We start from the raw sequence: 25,266 nt of genomic DNA on the forward strand, positions 1-25,266 counted from the left end.
GGAAAACAAAACTTATCATTTAAAAACCATATACATTTTTAGGCACCCCTAGTTTCTAACACTTGTACATCACAATATATAGACTCCCCACCTCACCCAAAAGCCATGTAATTTCCAGGGTGAGGCAAAAAAAAACAATTAGGGGAAAAAAATCTGGAAAATTCCTCTCCCACCATTTTAGGCGATCAAAACACGTCCAAGAGATCACTCTGGCCCTGATTAATGGCGTCCAGTATCTACTTCTACGAGGTGATTTCTGCCCCATTCAGAAACTGGTCCAACTCTCACTTGAAGGAATTCAGCGCATCAATGTTCACCGCATGATCCGGCCGAGGATGAGGGATGAGATGGATATTTGAGACAGATAAATATATAGCCTAATTTATTAAACCCTGGCCCAGAGAGGAATGAAGGAGTGGTGTTTTAGAAGCATGGCTATGTATTTCTGGTCCCTGCTATTTGTGTCCTCTAACCACTAGCACTTCAAAGAAGGAAAGAAGAAAAGAAAGAATATAGCGCCTTTTACGACCTCAGGATGTCCCAAAGTGCTTTACAGCCAATGAAGTACTTTTGAAGTGTAGTCACTGTTGTAATGTAGGAAACACAGCAGCCAATTTGCGCACAAGGTCCAACAAACAGCAATGAAATAAATAACCAGATAATCTGTTTTTTAGTGATGTTGGTTGAGGGATAAATATTGACCAGGACACTGGGGAGAACTCCCCTGCTGTTCTTTGAAACAGTGCCATGGAATCTTTTACGTCCAAATGAGAGGGCAGACAGGGCCTCAGTTTAACATCTTATCCAAAAGACGGCACCTACGACAGTGCAGCACTATCTCAGTACTGCACTGGAATGTCAGCCTAGATTTTGTGTTTCAAGTCTCTGGAGTGGGACTTGAACCGACAATTCACACTCGGAGGCGAGAGTGCTAACACTGAGCAACGACTGACACCTGGTCAGGGAACCTTCCATGCATTCTCTGCAATTGGTGGCAGAATTGGCTAGGACCTTATGAGGATTACTTGATTTTGTTTCCTTACGTGTTGATGACCATGATCGTTTTTTGTACAGGTGAGAGATTGGAGTTGCCCAATCAGTACTGGATACCACGGGTCCGTCTGATGTTCTGTGCAGAGGATCCTGTTGTTTTTTCGAAACGAGTGGCACAAGCTCACTTCCTACGCCAGAAGACAGAAGCACTGCTGCTCTACAATCTATACATCGACTGCATGCCAGTCGATGAGCTTAGGTCTCTAGAAGAAGAAAGTTTTAAAAAGATGAAGAAGTGGGCTTTTAGCACTCCTGGATTCCGAGATAAATCTGCGTATGTATTTCATTTTAGTGGCCTATGTCCCCTAAGAGCTGCTTTGAGACTACCCAAACTCAATCTACATTGGATTCTTAAAGTCAGTGTGGAAAGGAAACTTTCATCTCATCAGTCTGGGCTGGATTTGAATCCAGGCCCTAAAAGTTGCATCACCGAGTCCCCCAAGGTGATATTTCCCTATGTTTCCACAGTTTCCATCTCTTTAATAATAATCTAATAAGAAAGGACTTGCATTTATATCATGTCCTCGGGCATCTCAAACTGTTACACATTGAATAACTGAAACTTTTGAAATGGAGTCACTGTTTAATAAGTAAAGTGCCAGGTGCATACAGCAAAGTCCCTCAAACAGCAAAGCATAGAATTACATAGCACTTACAGCACAGAAACAGGCCATTTGGCCCAACTGGTGTTTATGCTCCACATGCGCCCCCTCCCACCTTACTGCATCTCACCCTATCATCATATCCCTCTATTCATTTCTCCATCGTGTACTCATCTAGCTTCCCCTTAATCATCTGTGCTATTCACCTCAACTACTCCAGGTAGCAAATTCCACATTCTAACCACTCACTGGGTAAAGAGGTTTCTCCTGAATTACTAATTGGATTTATTAGTGACTACCTTATATTTATGACCCCTAGCTTTGGATTCCCCCCAAGCAGAAACAGTTTCTCTACTTCTACCCTATCAAACCGCTTCATAATTTTAAAGAAATCTATTAGGTCACCCTTCAGCCTTCTCTTTTCTAGAGAAAAGAGTCCCAACCTGTAATGTACTGATGTGGGGCTTGTATTAATGACCTGCTGACTTAGAGCTGAGAATGATACTAACTGAACAAACCTGACACTTACATAATAATCGCTAAGTATTATTCTTCCTCCAGAAAAGTTGGTGACATGAGCAGGACCATGAATTTCACTGTTTGCTTAACTTCAGTTAGAGGGTCTTTCCTGGTCCTCCCCAACAGAAGGTCATACTTCAGTACATTCATTCTCGTGATGTGGGTGTCGCTGGCAAGGTCGGAATTTATTGCCCATCCCTAGTTGCCCTGAGGTGATGATGCTGGGCCGCTGGTAGTGGGTTTGATAGGTCACTTCAATGGGCAGTTAAGAGTCAACCATGTTGGTGTGGGAGTGGAGTTTCTTTCCCTAAAGGACATTAGTGAACCAGTTGGCTTGTCACGACAATCTGACTGATTCATGGTCACTTTTACTGATGCCAGCTTTTTTATTCCAGTTTAAAAAAAAAATGAATGAATATTCTCAAACTGGCATGGTGGGATTTGAACTCACATTCAGGTCTTTGGATTACTAGTCAAGTGACATAGCCACTATGCGATAGTACCCTAAAGTGTAGTGAGTACAGTGATTTAAAACAGTAAATAAAAATTCCTGTTTGTTACATATTTTAATTATTGATTTTCTATTTTTGTAGGTTGCTGAACTATTTTAAAAGGATAGAACAGGAGATTCATCTGGAGTATAATCGCACTATGAATAAAATTACTTTTGACAACATTGTGTTGTCTGACCCCAAACAATTTTCTTATGTCACTCTTCCAGATGAAAAGAAAGAAAACGTGCCAAACAAAGGTAAACCAGATCTCTGCTTAACACAGTATGATCTTTACTTTATTCCAGCTTTGTTATTTTCCATTGTTCTTTTTATAAAAGCTGTACTCATAGATTTGGCATCTCGTTTGTTATTTTTAGCACTGTACTGTAGTGACACAAGATGGACTTGACTATCCCTGTAGGCAAGAAAAATAAAATTTGAATTAATTTTCCTTGTGTCACAGAGACTGGGCACAGACCTGTTTTCAAGCCTCTATTCTGCAGTCAGCCATTAGGAGACGCATCAGAGCAACCCAGGATTGCAGACTCTGTAGCCCTGATTCTAACTTGGGGCATGTTCAAGGGCGGGCAAGGTGCGGGATGGCTGGGAAACCCCTCAGAGAGTTCAGCATGAGGCCCGGGCTGTTTTAACTCCCGGATCTCATTTAAATAGAGCTGAACTGTCTCCCACATGAAGTAGATGGGAATTACGTCAACGTCAGTGGGTGGGTACCGAGCACTAGGGATCCACCAGCTTCAGGTGGGAAACAGTTCAGCTTTGTGGAGGATTTTCAAAAATCACTTTTTGTAACAATATTATGCATTACAAAACTATTTGCACTTCCGTAAATTGCTCTAATCTTCTTTCTGATGATTTGAACATTTGTTTTGAAAGCTGCAAAGGGGACTCGCTGTCCATTGAGTGGAATGTTCAGTCACCCAACCTATTTCTGGATATTTAGTTGTGCCATCAGAAAAACCTGAGCTTGTGCCTTTTGTGCTAAAAATAGTACTGATGCTGTTCTGTCTCCTTAGGACTTGTACAACTCCCGGATTATCCATTTGCTCAAAACAGAAAGGCATTTTCCTTTAACACTATTTTGACCAAACCAGAAGTGATCACAGCTCTGTGCAAAGTACGTGCTGAGTGCAACAAAGTGGCAGCCATGTCTCTGTTTTTTGTGACTCTGATAAAAGGTGTTCGACTGGAGGAATTTGAACAGATTCAGTCCCAGGCTCATGCACAGGTATTGGTTTAGACAGTGTCAATTTCCTTTTGTTATTTTACTTAAGGAATTAATTCCATTCACTGATAATTGCGTATCAAACACTTAAAAGAAGGCGGGCATTTTTTGGGGGGGTCAGGAAAAAGGAATGTTAAGCTGAATTCTTCAAGGATGCGCAGGCTCCATTGGCTAGAAGATTGAAAAGCTAAGCAATCATCATAGTGGACTGGAAACATAAATTAATGGGTAAGACAGTTGAAATGCAGTGGCAGACATTAAGGAGATATTTCATAACTCTCAACAAAAATATATTCCAGTGATAAAGAAAGATTTTAAGAGAAGGGAGCACTATCCGTGGCTAACTAAGGAAGTAAAGGATGGCAGCAAATTGAAAACTAAGGTATACAATGTTGCTAAGATTGGTGGGAGACCAGAGGATTGGGAAATTTTTAAAAACCTGCAAAGGATGACTAAAAAAATAATAGAAGATGAATTATGAGAGAAAACTGGCAAGAAACATTAAAACAGATAGTAGGGGTTCTACATGTATATAAAAAGGAAAAGGGTAGCTAAAGTAAACATTGGTCCCTTAGAGGATGAGACTGGGGAATTAATAATGGAGAACGGGGAAATGGCAGAGACTCTGAACAAATATTTTGTATCTGTCTTCATGGTAGAAGACACTAACAACATCCCAATAATGGATAATCAAGGGGCCACAGGGAGGGGGGAACTAAAGACAATCACTATCACTAAGGAAATAATACTTGGTAAAATAATGGGACTAAAAGATGACAAGTCCCTTGGACCAGATGGCCTGCATCCCAGGGTCTTAAAATAAGTGGCTGCAGAGATAGTGGATGCATTGGTTACAATATACCAAAATTACCTGGATTCTGGCACGGTCCCAGTGGATTGGAAAACCGCAAATGTAACACCCCTATTTAAGAAAGGAGTGAGACAGAAAGCAGGAACCAGTTAGCCTAACATCTGTCATTGGGAAAATGCTGGAGCCCTTCATTAAGGAAGCAGTAGCAGGGCATTTGGAAAATCATAATGCAGTCAGGTAGAGTCAGCATGGTTTTATGAAAGGGAAATCATGTTTAACAAATTAGCTGGAGTTCTTTGAGAATGTAATGAGCAGGGTGGACATATGTGAACCAGTAGATGTGGTGTATTTGGATTTCCAGAAGGCATTCGATAAGGTGTTACATAAAAGGTTACTGCATAAGATAAGAGCTCACGGAATTGGGGGTAATATATCAGCATGGATAGAGAATTGGCTAACTAACAGAAAGCAGAGAGTCGGGATAAATGGGTCATTTTCCGGTTGGCAAAAGGTAACTAATGGGGTGCCACAGGGGATCGGTGCTGGGGCCTCAACTATTTATAATCTACATTAATAACTTGGATGAAGGGATCAAGTGTAATGTAACCAAGTTTGCGGATGATGGGTGGGAAAGCAATTTGTGCAGAGGACACAAATAATCTGCAAAGGGATATAGACAGGCTAAGTGAGTGGGCAAACATTTGGCAGATGGAGTATAATGTGGGAAAGTGCAAGGTTATACACTTTGGCAGGAAAAATAAAAAAGCAAATTATTATTTAAATGGAGAGAGATTACAAAATGCTACAGTTCAGAGGGACCTGGGGTCCTTGTGCATGAAACACAAAAAGTTAGCATGCAGGTACTGTCATGAATCTTATCATTCATGGAGAAATGACTCATGAAATAACACTGGATGGCCAGCTGGTTGCGCCGACCAAGGAGTATAAATACTCGGGCGTGAGCCCAGCTTGTTCAGGACGTTTTTGTAACCAGGAACTAGTGATGCAACTAGAAACTCATGGTTGTGAAACAGTTAATTAAAGCCTTGTTTTATACTCAAACCAAGTGCTCAGTAGTCTTTTTACATCAATTTAATCAACTGACCTGCTCCACGCTCTGAGTGGTTTTGGGAACAGACGGCTACGACTCAAACTGTAGAAGGGAACTCGGACGAAGTAATCAATCCATCATGGAGAAACTACTCAGACCCGCCCGTCTCAACCTGGACCCGAATTCACTTACAGCTGCTAAGGTATGGAAGCACTGGTATCGTACCTTCAGCAACTTCCTTGAGGAGTGTGGTGAGAATGTTCCTAATAAGTGACGAATGCTTGCCAATTATGTATCCCCTCATGTGTTTGACTATATCGAAGACTGTGTAGACTATGACGCCGCTATCCAAATAATACAGCAACTATATGTTAAGGCCCCAAACGAAATTTTTGCTTGGCATCTACTGGCCACAACTCGACAACAACCCGGGGAATCACTTGACGAATTCCTTCAGAAACTTTGCAGGCTCAGCAAGGATTGTAATCTTAAAGCTGTCACAGCTGAGCAGTACCAGGAGGAGTTCATTCGTGATTCCCTTCATACATCAGCGTCTGTTGGAGAATAAAACCCTCAAGTTACAGGCTGCCTATGACCAGGCATGTTCTCTGGACTTAGCAAAGAGGAATGCAGATACCTATCTTTCACCACGTGCACGGGCTGCTGCTATCAATTTTAGTGACTCCTTCGATAGGCCTCGGGCGGAAGCCCTCACTGATGATGACTCCAACCTGGCTGATTACAACCCTACCCTAGAAGCCTTCACGGATGACGACCCTGCCCTAGCGGCATCGTGGCAATCTAGAAGTAAGTGTGTCTTCTGTGGAGGTGCATCCCACTATAGGAAATTTTGTCCTGCTCGTAACACAACCTGCAATCATTGCAGTAAGAAAGGTCACTTTTCTAAGGTATGCCAGTCAAGAGCCTCTGTTAGTAATAAAGGCCACTTTTCTAAGGTATACCGGTCGAGAGCCCCTGTTAGTTTTGCAGCTGCTACCTATAAAACTGCTCCTCCCCCAAGAGCCACTACTAAGGTTACAACTGCTATCTATAAAACAGCTGCTCCCCAAGAACCACTACTAAGGTTACAGCTGTCAAGGGTAAAACTGCCCCTCCTCCCATCACAGCTGTTTTTCCCCAAAGTCTGTCCCATGCAGCCACGAAGGTTTCGGTAAATGGACACATTTTGAGTGCGCTAATCGACTCATGCAGCTCTGACAGCTTCATTAGTGAGCGGGCTGTCAGTAAGTTAAAACTGCCTATTTACCCCTCGGACAGGGAAATTGCAATGGCTCTGACAACACTGACCATCAACTCTTCCGGCTTTTGTCTTGTCGACCTTATTCTCAATGGCCGCACTTATTTCTCCACCCGGCTCGGGGTGCTCAAAAACCTATACAGTGATGTGCTCCTGGGACAGGATTTCCAGAAACAACACAAAAGACTCACTTTCGAGTTTGGAGGGTCAAAGCCGGAGCTTACTATTTCCAAAGTACCGTTTTGTGCGCTTTCGGCGGCTTCACTCGACGAGCCCTCGTTTGCCAATCTTTCCCCTCGATGTAAACCCATAGTCACTTAATCACGATGTTTCAGCCAAGATGATCTATCCTTTATCGAGGCAGAGATCTCTCGCCTTCTAGCTGACGATATCATTGAGCCATGTTCATCTCCCTGGCGGGCTCAAGTCGTCGCTGTTAAAAATCCTCTGAAGCAACACAAGAAACGTCTTTGCATCGATTACTCCTAAACTATTAACCAGTATACCGACCTGGATGCCCATCCACTACCACGCATCGATGACATTGTCAATAACCTTGCCAACTACAAGGTATATTCAACTTTTGATTTAAAGAGCGCGTACCATCAAGTACCGTTAAAAGACTCTGACAAAAGGTATACGGCCTTTGAGGCCAATGGTCAGCTTTACCAGTTTTGTCGCCTTCCATTTGGGGTCACCAATGGGGTGGCCGTCTTTCAATGGGCAATGGATAGCCGAGTCAAACAGGAGAACTTAACGGACACTTTTCCATATCTGGATAATATCACCATTGCTGGTCATGACCAGAAGGAGCATGATGCCAATCTCCAGAAATTTGTTGATGTTCTCTGTCATCGCAACTTAACATTTAATGAGTCCAAATCTGTGAAATCAGTACCATCAGTCAACATCCTTGACTACTGGGTGGGCAATGGTGTCATCAAACCGGATCCGGAGCGACTTCGTCCGCTTCAAGAGCTCCCTCCCCCTACGAATCTCGGCTCTTTTTGTCGGACACTCGGCATGTTCGCCTATTATACGAATTGGATACCCCACTTCTCCTACAAGATCCAGCCCCTGCTGCATGCGAAGTCATTTCCGTTGGAGGCAACAGCTATTTCAGCTTTCAACCTCCTCAAGCGACAACTGGAAAAAGCCACGCTTCGTTCCATTGATGAAAATCTTCCTTTCGTGGTCGAGTGCGATGCATCGGAGGTGGCGATCTCCGCTACCTTGAATCAAGGTGGTCAACCCGTTGCATTTCTGTCCAGAACTTTGCAGGATAGTGAGCTCCATTATCCTCCTGTCGAGAAGGAGGCTACAGCTATCATCGACGCAGTACGTAAATGGAGTCATTTTCTCGCTCGTCGCCATTTCACACTTATAACCGATCAGCGCTCCGTGGCCTTCATGTTGGATAACCGGAAACGCACTAAGATCAAGAATAACAAAATACAACTCTGGAGGATGGAATTGGCCGCCTTTGGCTACACTATACATTATCGACCCGGCAAAGAGAATGTAGTCCCGGATACCCTCACGCGTGCATTCTGCTCTGCTATGTCAACTTCGACTCTTGCGGATCTTCATACTGACTTATGCCATCCTGGCGTTACCCGTATGTTGCACTCTGTGCGATCTAAAAATCTCCCATTTTCTACGGAAGATGTGAAAAGAACATGCTCCACCTGTAGAATTTGTGCGGAATTAAAACCGCAATTCTCCGTCCATCGGATGGCTCGCTCATACACACTATACAGCCTATGCAGCGACTCAGCATTGACTTTAAAGGGCCATTGCCTTCCTCAACGCGAAACACCTACTTACTTACTATGGTGGATGAATATTCATGCTTTCCCTTTGCTTTCCCCTGCCCCAATATGCTTACTTCCACAGTGATCAAATGCCTCGATCAAGTCTTTTCCCTTTGTGGTACGGCCAATTTCATCCACTCTGATTGGGGTCCCTCCTTCATGTCAAGTGAACTCAAAAGTTATCTTTCCCAACTGGGAATTGCCACAAGTAAAACGACACCGTATCATCCCATCGGTAACGGACAGGTTGAGAGATACAATGTTATCATTTGGAATGCTGTTCGTCTTGCACTGAGGTCACGCAACCTACCAGACTAGCAGTGGGAAACTTTGCTCCCTGACGCGTTGCATTCCATCAGGTCTCTTCTTTCTACATCCACCAATGTCACACCTCAAGAGTGATTCTTCGGGTTCCAGCGTCGCTCCACTCATGGGACGTCCCTACCGTCATTGTTGGCAGCTCCCGGCCCCGTGCTGCTCCGAAGATTCGTCTGATCTTCCAAAAACGATCCCCTCGTCGACAAGGTGGAACTAACAGACGTTAACCTCACATACGCGCACATGCGGTACCCTGATGGCCGGGATTCCACCGTTTCACTCCGAGATCTGGCTCCCTGTCCAACCGGTCCCACGGACCCAACTGATAGAGGGACCCATAGTAATGATGCCGACACTCTGCGCTCCTTTGAGAATGACGCCCTACCTGGGACATCAAGGGATCTGCCGGCTACTCCACCGGATCAACTCGGGGAGCCAAGCGCTTCCCACGGGATGGCCACTCAAAGCCAGGACACCAGTGAATTCCCGGCTACTGAGCAAGATGAAGCCAGCTCTGCGCCTGTGGTGACCTGCACCCGGAGTCACGATCTCCCCAGTCTCCCTCAGGTTGATCAAGGCGACACGGGCCCTGTCGATCTACCAGTACGGACCAAGCGAGACAGGGACCAAGACACGGTCCGAGGAGACGTGCCTTCCAGCCACAAACAAAGATCTAAAAGACTGCGGCTATTCGTGGTCCGCCTAATCCGCTAGAAGGAAGTCGTTGGACTTCCAAATCTTTCAGGCGGGAAGAATGTCATGAACCTTATCATTCACGGAGAAATGACTCATAAAATAACACTGGGCGGCCAGCTGGTGGTGCCGTCCAAGGAGTATAAATACTCGGGCACGGGCCCAGGTTGTTCAAGACGTTTTTGTAACCAGGAACTAGTGATGTAACTAGAAACTCATGGTTGTGAAACAGTTGATTAAAGCCTTGTTTTATACTCAAACCAAGTGCTGAGTAGTCTTTTTACATCAGGTACAGCAAGTAATCAAAAAGGCAAATGGAATGTTGGCCTTTATTTCAAGGGAGTTGGAATATAAAAACAGGGAAGTCCTGCTACAACTGTACAGGGTATTGGTGAGACCATACCTTGAGTACTGCGTACAGTTTTGGTCTCCTTAGTTAAGGAAAGATATACTTGCATTGGAGGCAGTTCAGAGATGATTCACTAGGTTAATTCCAGAGATGAGGGTGTTGACTTGTGAGGAAAGGTTGAGCAGTCTGGGCCTATACTCATTGGAATTTAGAAGAATGAGCGGTGATCTTATTGAAACATATAAGATACTGAGGGGGCTCGACAAGGCAGATGCAGAGAGGATGTTTCTCCTCATTGGGAAATCTAGAACTAGGGGGCACAGTTTTAGAATAAAGGGTTGCCCTTTTAGAACTGAGATAAGGAGGAATTTCTTCTCAGAGGGTCGTAAATCTGTGGCATTCTCTGCCCCAGAGAGCTGTGGAGGCTGGGTCATTAAATACATTTAAGGTGGAGATAGACAGATTTTTGCAAGGTAAGGGAGTGAAGGGTTATGGGGAGCGGGTGGGGAAGTGGCTTTGAGCCCAAGATCAGCCATGATCTTATTGAATGACGGAGCAGGCTCGAGGGGCCAAGTGGCCTACTCCTGCTCCTATTTCTTATGTTCTTATGTTCTTATTGTTTCTCGCCGAGTAGGATTCTTTCAGGGAGCCACATTAGTTGGATTCTATTTCAAACTGAGAAAACATTAATGCATGTTTTGTAGCTCTCTGATTTTTATTTTTGGTAGCTTTAGAAAGCTTACTGATTTTTCTAACAATGATTGCCCAGGACTTTTGACAGCTTCCTGTTTCATTGTCAAATGTATTGTTTCACTTAAATGTTTCAACTTCACAAAAGTGTGGTCTTCTGTGGACCATCTTTTTGGTTGTTATTTTCTGCTCTCCATCACTAAGTCATGTTGATTTGCAATGGTCAACAGCTCCATTTCCACCTGGAGTGGTAAACTGTAATAATTTCAATTAACATCTTACTGGATATTTTAAATTATCACTGGCAAAAGAAGTCAAGAAAAGTTAAGAAGGTAAAGAGGAACTACAAAATTAAATTATCAAGGAATATAAAAAGAAATAGTAAAGTATTCCACAGACAAATAAATAACAGAAGAAAAATCAGGATAAGGATAGGGCCACTAAGGGATGCACAAGATAAACTCACAGGTAATGGCAGCGAAATGGCAGAAATATTGAACAATTACTTTGCCTCAGTATTTACCAGGGAGACTACTAGGGTAGGCATGACATTAGAAGAAGAGATCAAAAAAGATATAAAGACATTTAAGATAGAAAGGGGGAGATAATTGATAAACTAATCAAACTTAGAGAGGATAAAACTCCTGGTCCGGTTGCACTGCATCTGCACATACTAAAAAAAGCTAGGGAAGTGTTAGCAGAGGTACTATTGCATGTATATAAAATTCATTAGAAAAGGGAATAGTGCCAGAGGACTGCCAGACAGCTAATGATATACCTGTATTTAAAATGGAAGATAGAACAAGTCCAGGGAACCATAGATCAGTTAGCTTAACATCGATGTTAGGAAAAATGATGGAATCTATGTCATAGAAAAACATATAGGCCTAGAAATTCACTGGCCTTAGCGCCGCTTTTGAGGCGCTAGAGGGCCTAGCGGCGAAGTTATGGCCAGTTTTGAAATTGACAGGGGCCCTAAATCGGCGTTAGGCCGGTAGCGCTGCGCCGGCACCGATGACGTCATCGGTGTGCGCAGCGTCCCGGTTGCCATGGTAACCCGCCCGAACTCGGAAATTGAGTTGCGGCCGCCTCGCCCGTGGCAGCCGCAAGCAACGTTCTGGCAGAGGTGCCTTACAGAACGTTGCGCCGGCGCATTAAAGGCCCCGCGGCGGCCGGCCGCTTTCCCGCCGTCCGCCTGGCCGCAGCTCCCTCCCCGGACTTCCCCCCCCCCCCCCCCCGGAACAGAAGCAAGCCCGGCACTTGTCCGAGGTGCCGGGCTCATTTTTAAAAAGATTATCGCGGGCCGCGGCTGGGTGCAGGCAGCTCCTCCTTAAGGGAAGGAGGAGGCCTGCACTTCCCGAACCTGCCGCACCGCAGCGGGCGCCGCAGCGCCGGAATAGCGCCGAAATTCAGCGCATAGCGCCAGTTTTCAGGCGCTAACAGCTTTCAGCAGCGCCGGCAGCCGTTTGGGCGCAGAAGTAGTGAATTTTTGGCCCGCCCAGCGCGACTTAGCTCCGGCACTAACTTCCGGCGCTAAAGCCGTCGCTGCGCCAAAACCCAATTTCTAGGCCATAGTAACTGGAAATATAATAAAAATTAGTCAGCACGGATTTCAAAAGGGAAGGTCATGCTTGACCAACCTTATTGAATTCTTTGAAGAAGTAACAAAAAGAGTGGACAAGGGTAGTGTAGTAGATGTAATATATTTGGATTTTCAAAAAGCCTTCAATAAGGCACCACATAGACTAATGACTAAGGTCAGATCATGTGGTGTCAGGGGACAGGTAGCATAATGGATAGAAAGCTGGTTACAGGACAGAAAACAGGGAAGAGGTTAAGGGTAGCTACTCACACTGGCAAAAGGTGGGAAGTGGTATTCCACAGGATCGGTACTGGGACCACTGTTGTTCATAGTTTATATAAACGATTTGGACTCGTAAATCAGAAGTACAATTTCTAAATTTGCAATGACACTAAATTTGGGGGTATAGTTAATACTGAGGAAGACTGTGACAAAATACAAAAGGACATTAATAGAATTGCAGAATGGGCGTGCAGTTGGCAAATCAATTTCAATATAGATATGTGTGAGGTGTTACATTTTGGTAGGAAGAAGGCCACATACTCCTTGGAAAATATGAGTCTAAATGGGGTAGAGAAGCAAAGGGATCTTGGGGTACAAATCGCTAAAAGTAGCGACGCTGGTTAATAAGGCCATAAATAAAGAAAACAAAGCACTGGAGTTCATTTCTAGAGGGATATAATTGAAGAGCAGTGAAGTTATGTTAAACCTGTATCGAACCTTGGTTAGACCACACTTGGAGTACTGTGCACAGTTCTGGACTCCATATTATAAAAAGGATTTAGAGGAACTGGAGAAGGGGCAAAAAAGATTCACAAGGACGATACCAGAACTGCAAGGTTGGGGCTCTTTTCTCTATAAAAGAGAAGGTTGAGGAGTGACCAAATAGAGGTGTTTAAAATTTTGAAAGGGTTTGATAGGGTAGATGTAAAAACAATGTTTCCACTTATGGGGAGACCCATACTAGGGGCCATAAATATAAGATAGTCACCAATAAATCCACTGAGGAATTCAGGAGAAACTTCATTACCCAAAGAATGTGGAACTCGCTACCACAAAGAGTTGTTGAGGCAAATAGCATAGATGCATTTCAGGGGAAGCTAGATAAGCACATGAGAGGGAAAATTATAGAAGGATATGCTGATAGGGTTAGATGAAGAGGGGTGGGAGGAGGCTTGTATGGAGCATAAATACCAGCATACACCAGTTGGGCCAAATGGCCTGTTTCTGTGCTGTAAATTCCATGTGAATTCATGATTAAAATTACAGAACTCTCTAAAGTCTTTTACACCCAATACTCCAGGCATTGTGGGGGTAATGTTGATTTTGTGCAATAGTGTAAAAGGGTGATAGCCAATCGGCAGCCTTTCTTGCACCTCTCCCGATTTTTATTTCCATCCCCTTTTACACTATTGCACAATGTCAAAAGTACCTCTTGTGTAATGAAAATGTTTTGTGGGTATACTTAAAGAAAGAAAGAATTGCATTTATATGGTGCCTTTCATGTTCTCAGGATGTCCCAAAGCGCTTCACAATCAACGAATTACTTGTTGAAGTGTAATCGCTGTTTTTAACATTTTAAAATTCTAAAAACGCCTCAATTTTAAAATAATTATCCCAGTTTTCAAATACCTCCATGGCCTCGCCCCTCCCTATCTCTGTAACTTGATCCAGCCCTATAAGCCTTCATGATCTCTCTGCTCCTCCAGTTCTGGCCTCTTGCGCATCCCCAATTTTAATCCCTCCACCATTGGCAGCCATGCTTTCAGCTGCCTTGCCCCTAAGCTCTGGAATTCCCTCCCTAAACCTCTCCGCCTCTCTACCTCTCTCTCCTCCTTTAAGATGCTCCTTAAAACCTACCTCTTTGACCAAGCTTTTGGTCATCTGTCCTGATATCTCCTTCTGTGGTTCGGTGTCAAAAATGCATTTATTGTTTGGGACATTTTGCTACATCAAAGGTGCTATATAAATGTAAGTTATTGTTTTGTCGGCAAACGCAACAGTCAATTTGCACATAACAAGGTTGTGCAAACAGCAATGAGATGAATGAACAGTTGATCTATTTTGGTGATGTTGGTTGAGGGATAAATGTTGGTCAACCCACAGGAGAACTCACTGTTCTTCAAAAAAGTGCTGTGGGATCTTTTGCATCTACCTGAACAAGTGGTGAACAGGAACTCGGTTTAACATCTTCATCCAAAAGGGGCGGCACCTCCAACAACACACCACTGCCTCAGTACAGAAGTGGCAGCCCAGATTATGCGTTCAAGTCCTGAAGTGGGAATTGAACCCATGACCTTCTGACTCAGAGACTGCTGCCATTGAGCCAAGCTGATTACTTATTCTCTAATTCACTCATTTATTCTCCAATCATAATCTGTAAAATTTAGTAACAGTAACAGATGGATTTGCTAGAGAATAGATTAAAAAAAAATAACCATTTAGCATTTAAAGAAAGGGTTATAGAAATATTAGCACCATGATTTGATTTTTTCAGGGAGTTACGATTCTGTAAAGTAGGCCATATGATACATAATCACACATGGATTGTGGATAGAGTATATGAGCTGAATGGCCTTTTCTCACGCCAAACTTTCTTAAGTTCTATAAAGATTAACAGAGCAATAGTTCTTTAGTGGTGCTGTATCCAAACATACTTATTAAGTGCCAATAACTCCACTGTCTTTATTGGGTTTCAGATACAGCTATTTCTTAGCGATAGCTGGATCAATACATTGAAGAAAGTTCTACGTTCCAGCCTATGGGATGTTCGTAAAGGCTGGTTTAACTTACGTGAGTCTAACTGGGAGGTTTATCGCAAATCTAAGCTGCACATGCTGATGGAAATGATCAAGTATAACCTTCAGGACTCTCTTCGCTACCTTGTGCAAGACTCTCTTATCAATTACACTCAAATGATCCTCGATTGCTGCTATAGTACCCTCAACTGCTCCGATGATATGAAATGGGGAGAAGATCTTATTAACAGCAATTTCAAGTAAGATTCCCAAGATAAATTGGACCTGAGCATATTTCCACCCAGTGCTCTGCTTTCAGATCTAAACATTTCCTATCGACTACATCTTTTTATTCCTGTATTTTCTTGATTTATTGTTTACACACTGTATAAAATATACATTTAAGTATAGAAGCAACAAAATGGTTATTATATTTTGAAACTATGTTCTAAATACCAGTATTCACTGGTGGTGCTTCTCTGTTTGTTTCTTTGCTTCTTGCACTCACTTTTCTTCTATTTTGTTTTCTTTGTCACATTGTTTCACTCCATCTTTTTTGTGCCTTTATTTTGCCAAGAGGAACTGACTTAGACAAGCTGCTGAGCCTGAATTAAGATACATTGTTGAAATGGTACATTGACTAACGCATCCTAAAATGTGATAGCAGTATTGGATTCAAGAAATTTTTAAGCTTATGCCTTTTCTGGCCTTTTGCGCATCCCTGATTTTCTTCGCTCCACCATTGGCAGTCGGTCCTTCAGCTGCCTTGGCCCTAAGCTCTGGAATTCCCTCCCAAAACCTCTCTGCTGTAGTGTCCGAGTATCAATAATACACGGACTGCAGGAGAACAATAATAACAGGTATTTACTGAACAGAGGGTAAGCTTAAACTGAAGTACAGAAGCCTGCTATGGCTTTATATACAGGTGTGGTCACTGCCGGTGCTGCAGTATAAAATCAGTTCTCTCTTAAAGGTACATACACAACAATTCCTCCCCTTTTAGATAAACAGTACATAACATTCATTTAACAACTAAATAACTAATTACAATTACAATTTTCTCTGTACTATATACATCAACTGAAATAATCATTTATAAGTTCAGTCTTTGAGGAGGCTTCCTGATCCTGAATGGATAGCGCCTTTCTCGAGTATCCTGTTCTTGCGGCGGAGTCGATTCTGGCTCATTGTCATTGGTTGGTTCGTCAGCTTCCAATACCACTGATTCTGAGGTAGACGCAATCTGTACTTCGGGTTCATTACCAGGTGCACATGCTCGTGGTATGGGTTTGGCTTGTTCCTGTGACTCTAGAATCTGGTCAGCATGGCGTCTCACGATGCTCTCTCCAACGTCCACTGTGTACATTAGTGGTCCCTGCTGTGTGCATATCGTTCCTGGCTGCCATTTTTCTGTTCGGTAGTCACGGGCCAAGACTGGTTGCCCTATCTTGAAGCTCCTGGTTGGCTTCTCATTGATGTGCTGGAATTGCTTATCCTCAACATCTCGTCTTATGTTTGATTTGAGCAAATCCAGGCGACATCTTAGCCTTCGGTTGAAGAACATTATGGCTGGAGCTTGGTTGTGTCGCATTCCGGTAAGCAAACAAGAAATTATCCACCTTGTGTTGTAGTGGTATGTCGTCGTTATACATCGCCTTTATTGCCTTTTTAAAGGTCTGAACAAACCTCTCAGCCAATCCATTTGTGGCTTGATGATATGGGGCAGATGTGTAATGTTTCACCCCATTATTCCTCAGAAACCTCCGGAAATCCTCGGACACAAACTGTGGCCCATTGTCGGAGCAAATCTGTTCTGGCAAGCCATTCCTGGTGAAGATGGTCTGTAGGACTGCAATAGTTTTCTCCGTGGTGGTGGAGGACATTTTGATGACCTCTGGCCATTTCGAATGGGCATCCACGGCGATTAGAAACATTGAGTCCATAAATGGACCAGCAAAATCAATGTGTACCCGTTGCCATGGAGATGAGGGCCACTCCCATGGGTGTAGCGGGGCCTGTGGTGGAGCGTTTTGGACCTTCTGGCATCCTGTGCATCTCTTGGTCATATCCTCGATTTCTTTATCGATTCCCGGCCACCACACAAACGCCCTGGCTAGGCTCTTCATTTTTACCCCTCCCAGATGACCCTCATGAAGCTCACTGAGCACTCTATCTCTCAACTTGGGTGGAATTACCACTCGGGATCCACACATCAAGGTCCCCCGGCACACTGACAGCTGTTCTCTCCTTGGCGAGAATGCTGGCAACAGGGAGTCGCCATGTGCTGGCCATCCCTTCACCGTCAAATCATAGACCCGAGAGAGTGTCAGGTCATTTTGGGTTTCCTTCTCTATACTTGAGTTTGTAACAGGAAGACATTCGACTATGGTCGAATGGAATATCTCAACAGGGTCCACTGCAGGTGCTTCCTCCACCATAGGCAACGGTAGGTGCGACAGCCCATCAGCGTTTCCATGCTGTTTCGTACCCTTGTACTCTATGTCGTACTGATGTGCCCCTAGAAAAAGCGACCATCTTTGCAGCCGTTGCGCCGTCATCACCGGAACGCCCTTCTTTGGGTTAAAGATGGAGACCAGGGGCTGATGATCAGTCAGTAGGGTGAATTTCTGCCTGTGCAGATAGTGATTGAACTTCTTCACCCCCCACACCAGGCTGAGGGCCTCCCTGTCAGCCTGGGCATAGTTACGCTCGACTGAGGTTAACGAGCGCGACGCAAAGGCTATTGGCCTCTCTGAACCGTCAAGGAATTTGTGTGACAGCACCGCTCCGATGCCGTAGGGAGACGTATCACATGACAACCGAATCGGTAGTGTTGGATTGTAGTGGGCCAATACTTCTTTTGAAGTGATTAGGCATTTCCATTTCTGAAAGGCACGCTTACACTCATCACTCCATTTCCATGTTACTCCAGTTTGCAGCAGGGCGTTCAGTGGGTGCAGAATTGTAGATAAATTCGGCAAGAACTTATGGTAGTAGTTCACCAACCCGAGAAACGACCTCAGTTGCGACACATTTTCCGGTGCTGGAGCCTTGACTATAGCCTCAATCTTGTCTGGGGACTTATGCAACCCTTCCTCATCAATCATGTGGCCACATTACGAGATTTGTCTCCTGAAGAACTCGCATTTGGGGCGGTTGGCTCGTAGCCCATATTCTTGTAATCTAGTGAGCACCTGCTCCAGGTTGGCAAGGTGTTCACTGTCATTTTCGCCCGTAACCAGGATGTCGTCCAAATAACACTGGGTCCCCGGGATCCCTTGCAGGACTTGTTCCATCGCCCTCTGCCAAATAGCCGGGGCTGATGCTACCCCGAATACCAGTCGGTTGTACTGGTAAAGACCTTTGTGAGTGTTTATCGTGAGGTATTTCCTAGATGCTTCTTCCACCTCCATTTGTAGATACGCTTGGGCCAGATCAATCTTCGTAAAGCGTTTCCCTCCAGATAGTGAGGCAAAAATATCTTCTATCCGTGGAAGTGGATATTGTACTGTGTGCAGGACTGGGTTCACAGTTACCTTGAAGTCCCCACAAATGCGAACCACCTTCGGCTCCCCAGGCGTGCTGCTCAATGATTTCTTCATTACCGGAATGATGGGTGTGGCCCACTCGCTCCAGTCCACCTTGGACAGCACACCCGAACGATCCAGACTCTCCAGCTCTACTTCAACGGCTGGGCGGATTGCGTAAGGTACCGGTCTGGCCTTAAAAAAATTTGTGTTTGCGTTATCTTCGATTTTTATCATTGCCGTTACTCTTTTTAGAGTCCCAAGTCCTTGTTGGAACACCTCTTTCGCGTCAGTTAGAATTTTTGACAGTCGTCCAGGTGTGACGTCATCATCCTTTTTGTCAGTCACAGTTAGCGCCTGAATGGAATGCCAATCCAATTGTATTTTTCGGATCCATTCACGTCCCAATAATGGTGGTCCTCCATCTTGTAGTATATATAGATACAGTTTCTGTGTTTCCTTGCCGTTGTATTTAACTGGCACCCTTATTTTTCCTCTGGGGTAGACTTTTTGCCCCGTGTATGTCTTCAATACAATGGACGTGTCCTTCAAGGGTATGTGTGAGAATAGCCGCTCATAGTCTCGTCGATTTATGACAGTTAGGGCTGATCCTGTGTCCAATTCCATCTTTACTTGGGACCCTGCTACCATGAGGGTGACCCAAATGGTTCGGTGATCCTCCTTTGCGATCACCTTGTGTAACTTTAGACAACTTAGTCTCCTGCTCCCGGAGTCATTATCACTCTCCTGATCTTCTGAACTACTGTCTGTCATTTTTTTTACTTTCTTGTACTTTTCCTTAGTAGTTCTTTTAGTGTTGGTTTTCTTTCCCGACCTGCAGACTCTTGCTATGTGTCCCATTTTCCCACATTGCCTGCATACTTTGTCCTTAAACCAGCAGTCCTTCTGATCATGGGTTGTTCTGCCGCAGCGATAGCACTTTTCTGCTCCATATGCCATTTCGTTAGCGCTGTATTCTTGTGGTTTCTGTTGTATTTCCGCAGCTCCCCGTGCTGCTGCTTCGTAGGATACTGCCACGCTGAAAGCCTGTTCTAGCGTCAGGTCCTTTTCCGAAAGTAGTCGTTTCTGGGTTCCTTCACTCTGGAGCCCGCAGGCAAACTTATCCCTTAAGGTGTCTGCCAGTACTGCTCCGAACTGGCAGTGCTTCAATAACTTGCATAGTTCCGTAAGATAGTCAGCATTGCTCTCATCCTTGTGCTGGTTTCTTTTATGGAACTTGAATCTTTCTGCTATCAGCAGCAGTGTAGGTGTGGTGTATGTGCCTTTAAGAGCAATTATGGTGTATGTGCCTTTAAGAGCCCCAGGTGTGCGTAATGCCGGTAATTGCCACTTGGGCTATATAAGCCTGTGTATTGTGTATATCCTTTAGAATCCCCCCCCCAGACTTGCTTATTAAATACCTATGAACCAACTCCTGTCTTCAGTGTCTTTATCTATACACGGACACTACAGTGGCGACGAAGTGGAAACGGACTTACCTGCAATTCGGCAGCACCTCAAGGACATCGATTCCTCCAGCGTCCAGAAGACTCAAGGAAGTAAGAGAAACTATGGTTTCACCAGCTGGCCAAGCTGGTGACAGGTACTGCGCTAACCCTTCCTGGGCGTCAGGCTGGAGCTCCAGCGGCGGGCTCTACAGCTGAGACAGGCAGCGAAATCGGAGGCAAGCAATAACGGACTGGGAGGGTGCACTCGAGAGACGGCCAGCGCGGCAAGCAGGTCAGCGTTTAGACCTCCGTCGGGAACGAGTCTCCAACAGTGAATAAACGGAAACCACAGTAAAACAGCGTTGTTATCGGTAGCAGCGGCGGGAAAGCGCGGGAAGCGCCATATCGTTGCTACAGAGAAGAAAAAAAAGAGCGCGGGAAGCGCCATATCTTTTCTGAAATGCCTAAATCTGGTAATATTGAGGCTTTTGATGGCGAAATAGAAGATTGGACCACATACGTGGAAAGAGTAGAGGTTTATTGCACTGCAAATGGAATAACAGATGAAAAAAAAGCTTCAGTACTTCTGAGCTTAATGGGCGCGAAGACATACGGGCTGTTACGAAATTTAATCACTCCAGCCAAACCAAAGGACAAGACTTTTAAAGAAATTGTTGATACCCTGCAGGAGCATTTAAACCCAGCACCGCTGCTGATAGCGGAACGATTCAAGTTCGTCAAGAGAAATCAACACAAGAATGAAAGTAACGCTGATTACCTAACCGAATTAAGAAAGCTATCAAAGTACTGCCAATTCGGAGCAGGACTATTGGATTATCTTCGAGACAAATTTGTTTGCGGTCTCTTAAGTGAAGGAACACAAAAAAGACTGCTTTCTGAAAAAGATTTAACATTGGACAAAGCTTTCAGTATGGCTGTATCATACGAAGCAGCAGCAAAAGGAGCTGCAGAGATACAACAAGAGACACAGGACTTCGGCACCCATAAAATGACACAGGAGTTCGGAAGATGTTATCGCTGCGGCAGATCCACCCATAACCAGAGGGACTGCTGGTTCAAGGGCAAAGCATGCAGGCAATGTGGTAAGATTGGACACATTGCACGGGTATGCCAATCTGGACAAAATAAATCCACTGACAGAAAACAAAAAATCAATAAAGAAAAGTACAGGAAGGTACAAATGATGACGGACAATAGCTCCGAAGACCAGAATAGCGATAGCGACTCCGGAAACAAGAGACTAAGCTGTCTCAAATTACATAATGTACTTGCCAAAGAGGATTACCAAACCATTTGGGTTACCCTCACAATAGCAGGGTCCCCAGTTAAAATGGAGCTAGATACAGGATCAGCTCTAACCGTAATAAATCGACGAGATTACGAGAGGCTATTTTCGCATATACCTCTAAAAGACACATCCATTATCTTAAAAACATATACGGGGCAGAAAGTCTACCCCAAAGGAAAAATAAGGGTGCCTGTGGTATACAACGGCAAAGAAATACAAAAGTTGTATTTATACATTCTACAAGATGGTGGTCCACCGTTGTTGGGACGTGAATGGATAAGGAAGATACGTTTAGACTGGCACTCCATTCAGGCACTGACGGTGACCAGTAAGGAAAAAAACAATGATGACATCATACCTGAACGATTAAAAGACATCTTGGCCAACGCCAAAGAAGTGTTTCAAGAGAAACTAGGAACCTTGAAAGGCATCACCGCCTCAATAAAAGTGGAAGATACAGCAATTCCAAAATTTTTTAAGGCAAGACCGGTGCCATACGCAATACGTCCGGCAGTCGAGGCAGAGCTGAAGAATTTGGAAAAGGCAGGCGTATTATCCAAAATAGATTGGAGCGAATGGGCAACACCCATCGTTCCAGTCATGAAAAAAACATTGAAAAATAACTCTGAGGAACAGAAAAAAATTCGCATCTGTGGGGACTTTAAGGTGACTGTAAACCCGGTCCTTCACACGGTACAGTATCCTCTTCTGAGGATAGAAGATATTTTCGCCTCACTATCCGGAGGGAAACGTTTCACAAAAATTCACTTGGCACAGGCATATCTACAGATGGAGGTTGAGGAGACCTCTAAAAAGTATCTCACAATAAACACACACAAAGGCCTGTACCAGTACAATCGACTGGTTTTTGGAATAGCATCAGCTCCAGCTATCTGGCAAAGAGCTATGGAGCAAGTCCTGCAAGGGATTCCGGGGACTCAATGCTACCTAGACGACATCCTTATAACAGGAGAAAACGACAACGAGCACCTTGCCAATTTGGAGCAGGTGCTCACTAGGCTGAAAGAACGGGGCCTACGAGCAAATCGCCCCAAGTGCGAATTTTTCCAAAATCAGATATCATATTGTGGCCACATAATTGATAAGGAAGGGTTGCATAAGTCACCTGAGAAAATTGAAGCAGTTATAAAAGCCCCAGCACCTGAAAATGTTTCACAATTAAGGTCATTCCTGGGATTAATAAATTACTATCATAAATTTTTACCGAACTTATCAACTATTCTACACCCTCTTAATGATCTTCTACAGACAGGAGTGATTTGGAAATGGAACGAAGACTGTAAACGTGCCTTCCATAAATGTAAAGACTTAATCACATCCGAGAAAATTTTGGCTCATTACAACCCATCACTACCAATCAGACTGGCGTGCGATGCATCCCCTTATGGCATAGGAGCGGTATTGTCCCATAGATTCCCTGATGGCTCGGAGCGGCCGATAGCTTTTGCGTCACGCTCATTGAACTCAGCTGAGCGTAACTATGCCCAGATAGACAGGGAAGCACTCAGCCTGGTATGGGGAGTGAAGAAATTCAACCATTACCTACACGGACAAAAATTTACCTTGCTGACTGACCATCAACCCCTCATCTCCATATTCAACCCTAAAAAAGGTGTCCCCATTATGACGGCACAAAGACTACAGAGGTGGTCCCTTTTTCTAGGGGCACACCAATACAACATTGAATACAAAGGGTCAAAACAGCATGGGAATGCTGACGGTTTATCACGCCTACCGTTGCCAACGATAGAAGAGGCACCTACAGTAGACCCAGTAGAGATATTCCGCTCTACCATAGTGGAATGTCTACCGGTGACAAATTCTGCCATTGAAAGGGAGACAAGAAATGACCCTACTCTCTCACGGGTCTACGATTTAACAGTGAAGGGATGGCCAGCACATGGCGAACCACTGTTGCCAGCATTCTCGCAAAGAAGAGAACAGCTGTCAGTGTCCCGAGGAACCTTGATGTGTGGATCCAGAGTGGTGATTCCACCCAAACTCCAGGATAAAGTGCTAAAGGAGCTTCAAGAGGGGCATCTGGGTGGAGTGAAAATGAAGAACCTAGCTAGGGCATTTGTATGGTGGCCAGGTATCAATGGAGACATCGAAGACATGACCAAGAGCTGCCTAGGATGCCAGAAGGTCCAAAATGCTCCGCCACAGGCCCCTCTACATCCATGGGAGTGGCCCTCATCTCCCTGGCAAAGGGTGCACATCGACTTTGCTGGTCCATTTATGGACTCAATGTTCTTAATCGCAGTTGATGCACACTCCAAGTGGCCAGAGGTAATAAAGATGTCCTCCACCACCATGGAAAAAACCATCACAGTATTAAGGACCATATTTGCCAGGAATGGGCTGCCGGAACAGATATGTTCTGATAATGGACCGCAATTTGTGTCCGAAGAATTCAGAAAGTTCTTAAAGAACAATGGGGTAAAGCACTACACGTCCGCCCCATACCATCCCGCCACCAATGGATTGGCTGAAAGGTTTGTCCAGACCTTCAAGAAGGCCATCAAGGCCATGGGTAATGAAGACATAAAACTTCAGCACAAGATGGATAACTTCTTATTTGCATATAGGAATGCAACGCATATGGTTACTAACCAAACTCCCGCCATGATGTTCTACAATAGAAACCTAAGATGCCGGCTGGATTTGGTCAAGCCCAACATCCGAAGGGACGTGGAGAACCGGCAGTTTCAGGGCATGAATGAAAGGCCAACTAGGGCCTTCCAGATAGGCCAACTGGTTTTGGCCCGGGACTACCGTACCGAGAAATGGCAGCCTGGAACTATCTGCACACGATTAGGACCACTGATGTATACCGTGGACATCGGAGACAGCATAATAAGGCGCCATGCTGACCAAATCATCAAGTCATCCGAAAAGGGACAACCTACACCACCACTCTATACATCTAACGATGAAGTAGAGATACCCATATCTACCTCCGATCCGGTGATACGGGAGCCCGATGAACCAGACACTGGCCTTCAAGCCGAATCAGCCTTGCCAGAAGAACCTACTACACCACCAGAAACTACTACACCCCCGAGGCGTTATCCGGACCGAGTCAGGAAGCCTCCTGAGAGACTAACTTTTAATTAATTAATACAGCAATGTATATTATTTTGCATATAACATGTAATTAATAATTACTTAAAATATGATGTACTAGTTAGCTAGAAGGGGAGGAATTGTGGTGTATGTGCCTTTAAGAGCAATTATGGTGTATGTGCCTTTAAGAGCCCCAGGTGTGCGTAATGCCGGTAATTGCCACTTGGGCTATATAAGCCTGTGTATTGTGTATATCCTTTAGAAACCCCCCCCCCCCAGACTTGCTTAGTAAATACCTATGAACCAACTCCTGTCTTCAGTGCTTTATCTACACACGGACACTACAGTAGGGTTTAGGTGTTCCTGTAAGATCTTAACAATCTCTTCAAAACTTTTCTCCATTGGTTTAGCTGGGGTAATTAAATTCCGCAATAGGCCGTACGTTCTCGCGCCCATCAAATTTAATAATACCGCTGCCTTCTTTCCATCGGCCACCTCATTTGCCTTGCAGTACACTTCAATTCTTTCCACATACGTGGTCCAGTCTTCTACCTCGTTGTGGAAAGCAGTGATACTGCCACTCTTCGGCATCTTGGGTGGTTTAAAATGGCACCTCCCACGCTTTTTCTTCTTCCCCAATGGATTAAAATGGCGCCTCCTGCGCTTTTCCTTCTTCCCCA

General features: G+C 44.5%; 1 protein-coding gene across 1 annotated transcript in view; it reads left to right on the forward strand.

The window, feature by feature from the left end:
- dnah1 (dynein, axonemal, heavy chain 1) overlaps positions 1-25,266 on the forward strand; it is a 971,783-nt gene that overhangs the window by 70,802 nt on the left and 875,715 nt on the right. The window contains exons 8-11 of the mRNA XM_085999976.1: positions 1,075-1,327; positions 2,768-2,925; positions 3,703-3,914; positions 15,177-15,475. Of these exons, the coding sequence (XP_085856102.1) occupies positions 1,075-1,327; positions 2,768-2,925; positions 3,703-3,914; positions 15,177-15,475 (922 nt within the window). The remainder of the gene's footprint in view (positions 1-1,074; positions 1,328-2,767; positions 2,926-3,702; positions 3,915-15,176; positions 15,476-25,266) is intronic.

The sequence above is a fragment of the Somniosus microcephalus genome, chromosome 11 (genome assembly GCF_052327205.1).
Source record: "Somniosus microcephalus isolate GS21.2 chromosome 11, FLI_Smic_1.0, whole genome shotgun sequence".
NCBI lineage: Eukaryota > Metazoa > Chordata > Chondrichthyes > Squaliformes > Somniosidae > Somniosus > Somniosus microcephalus.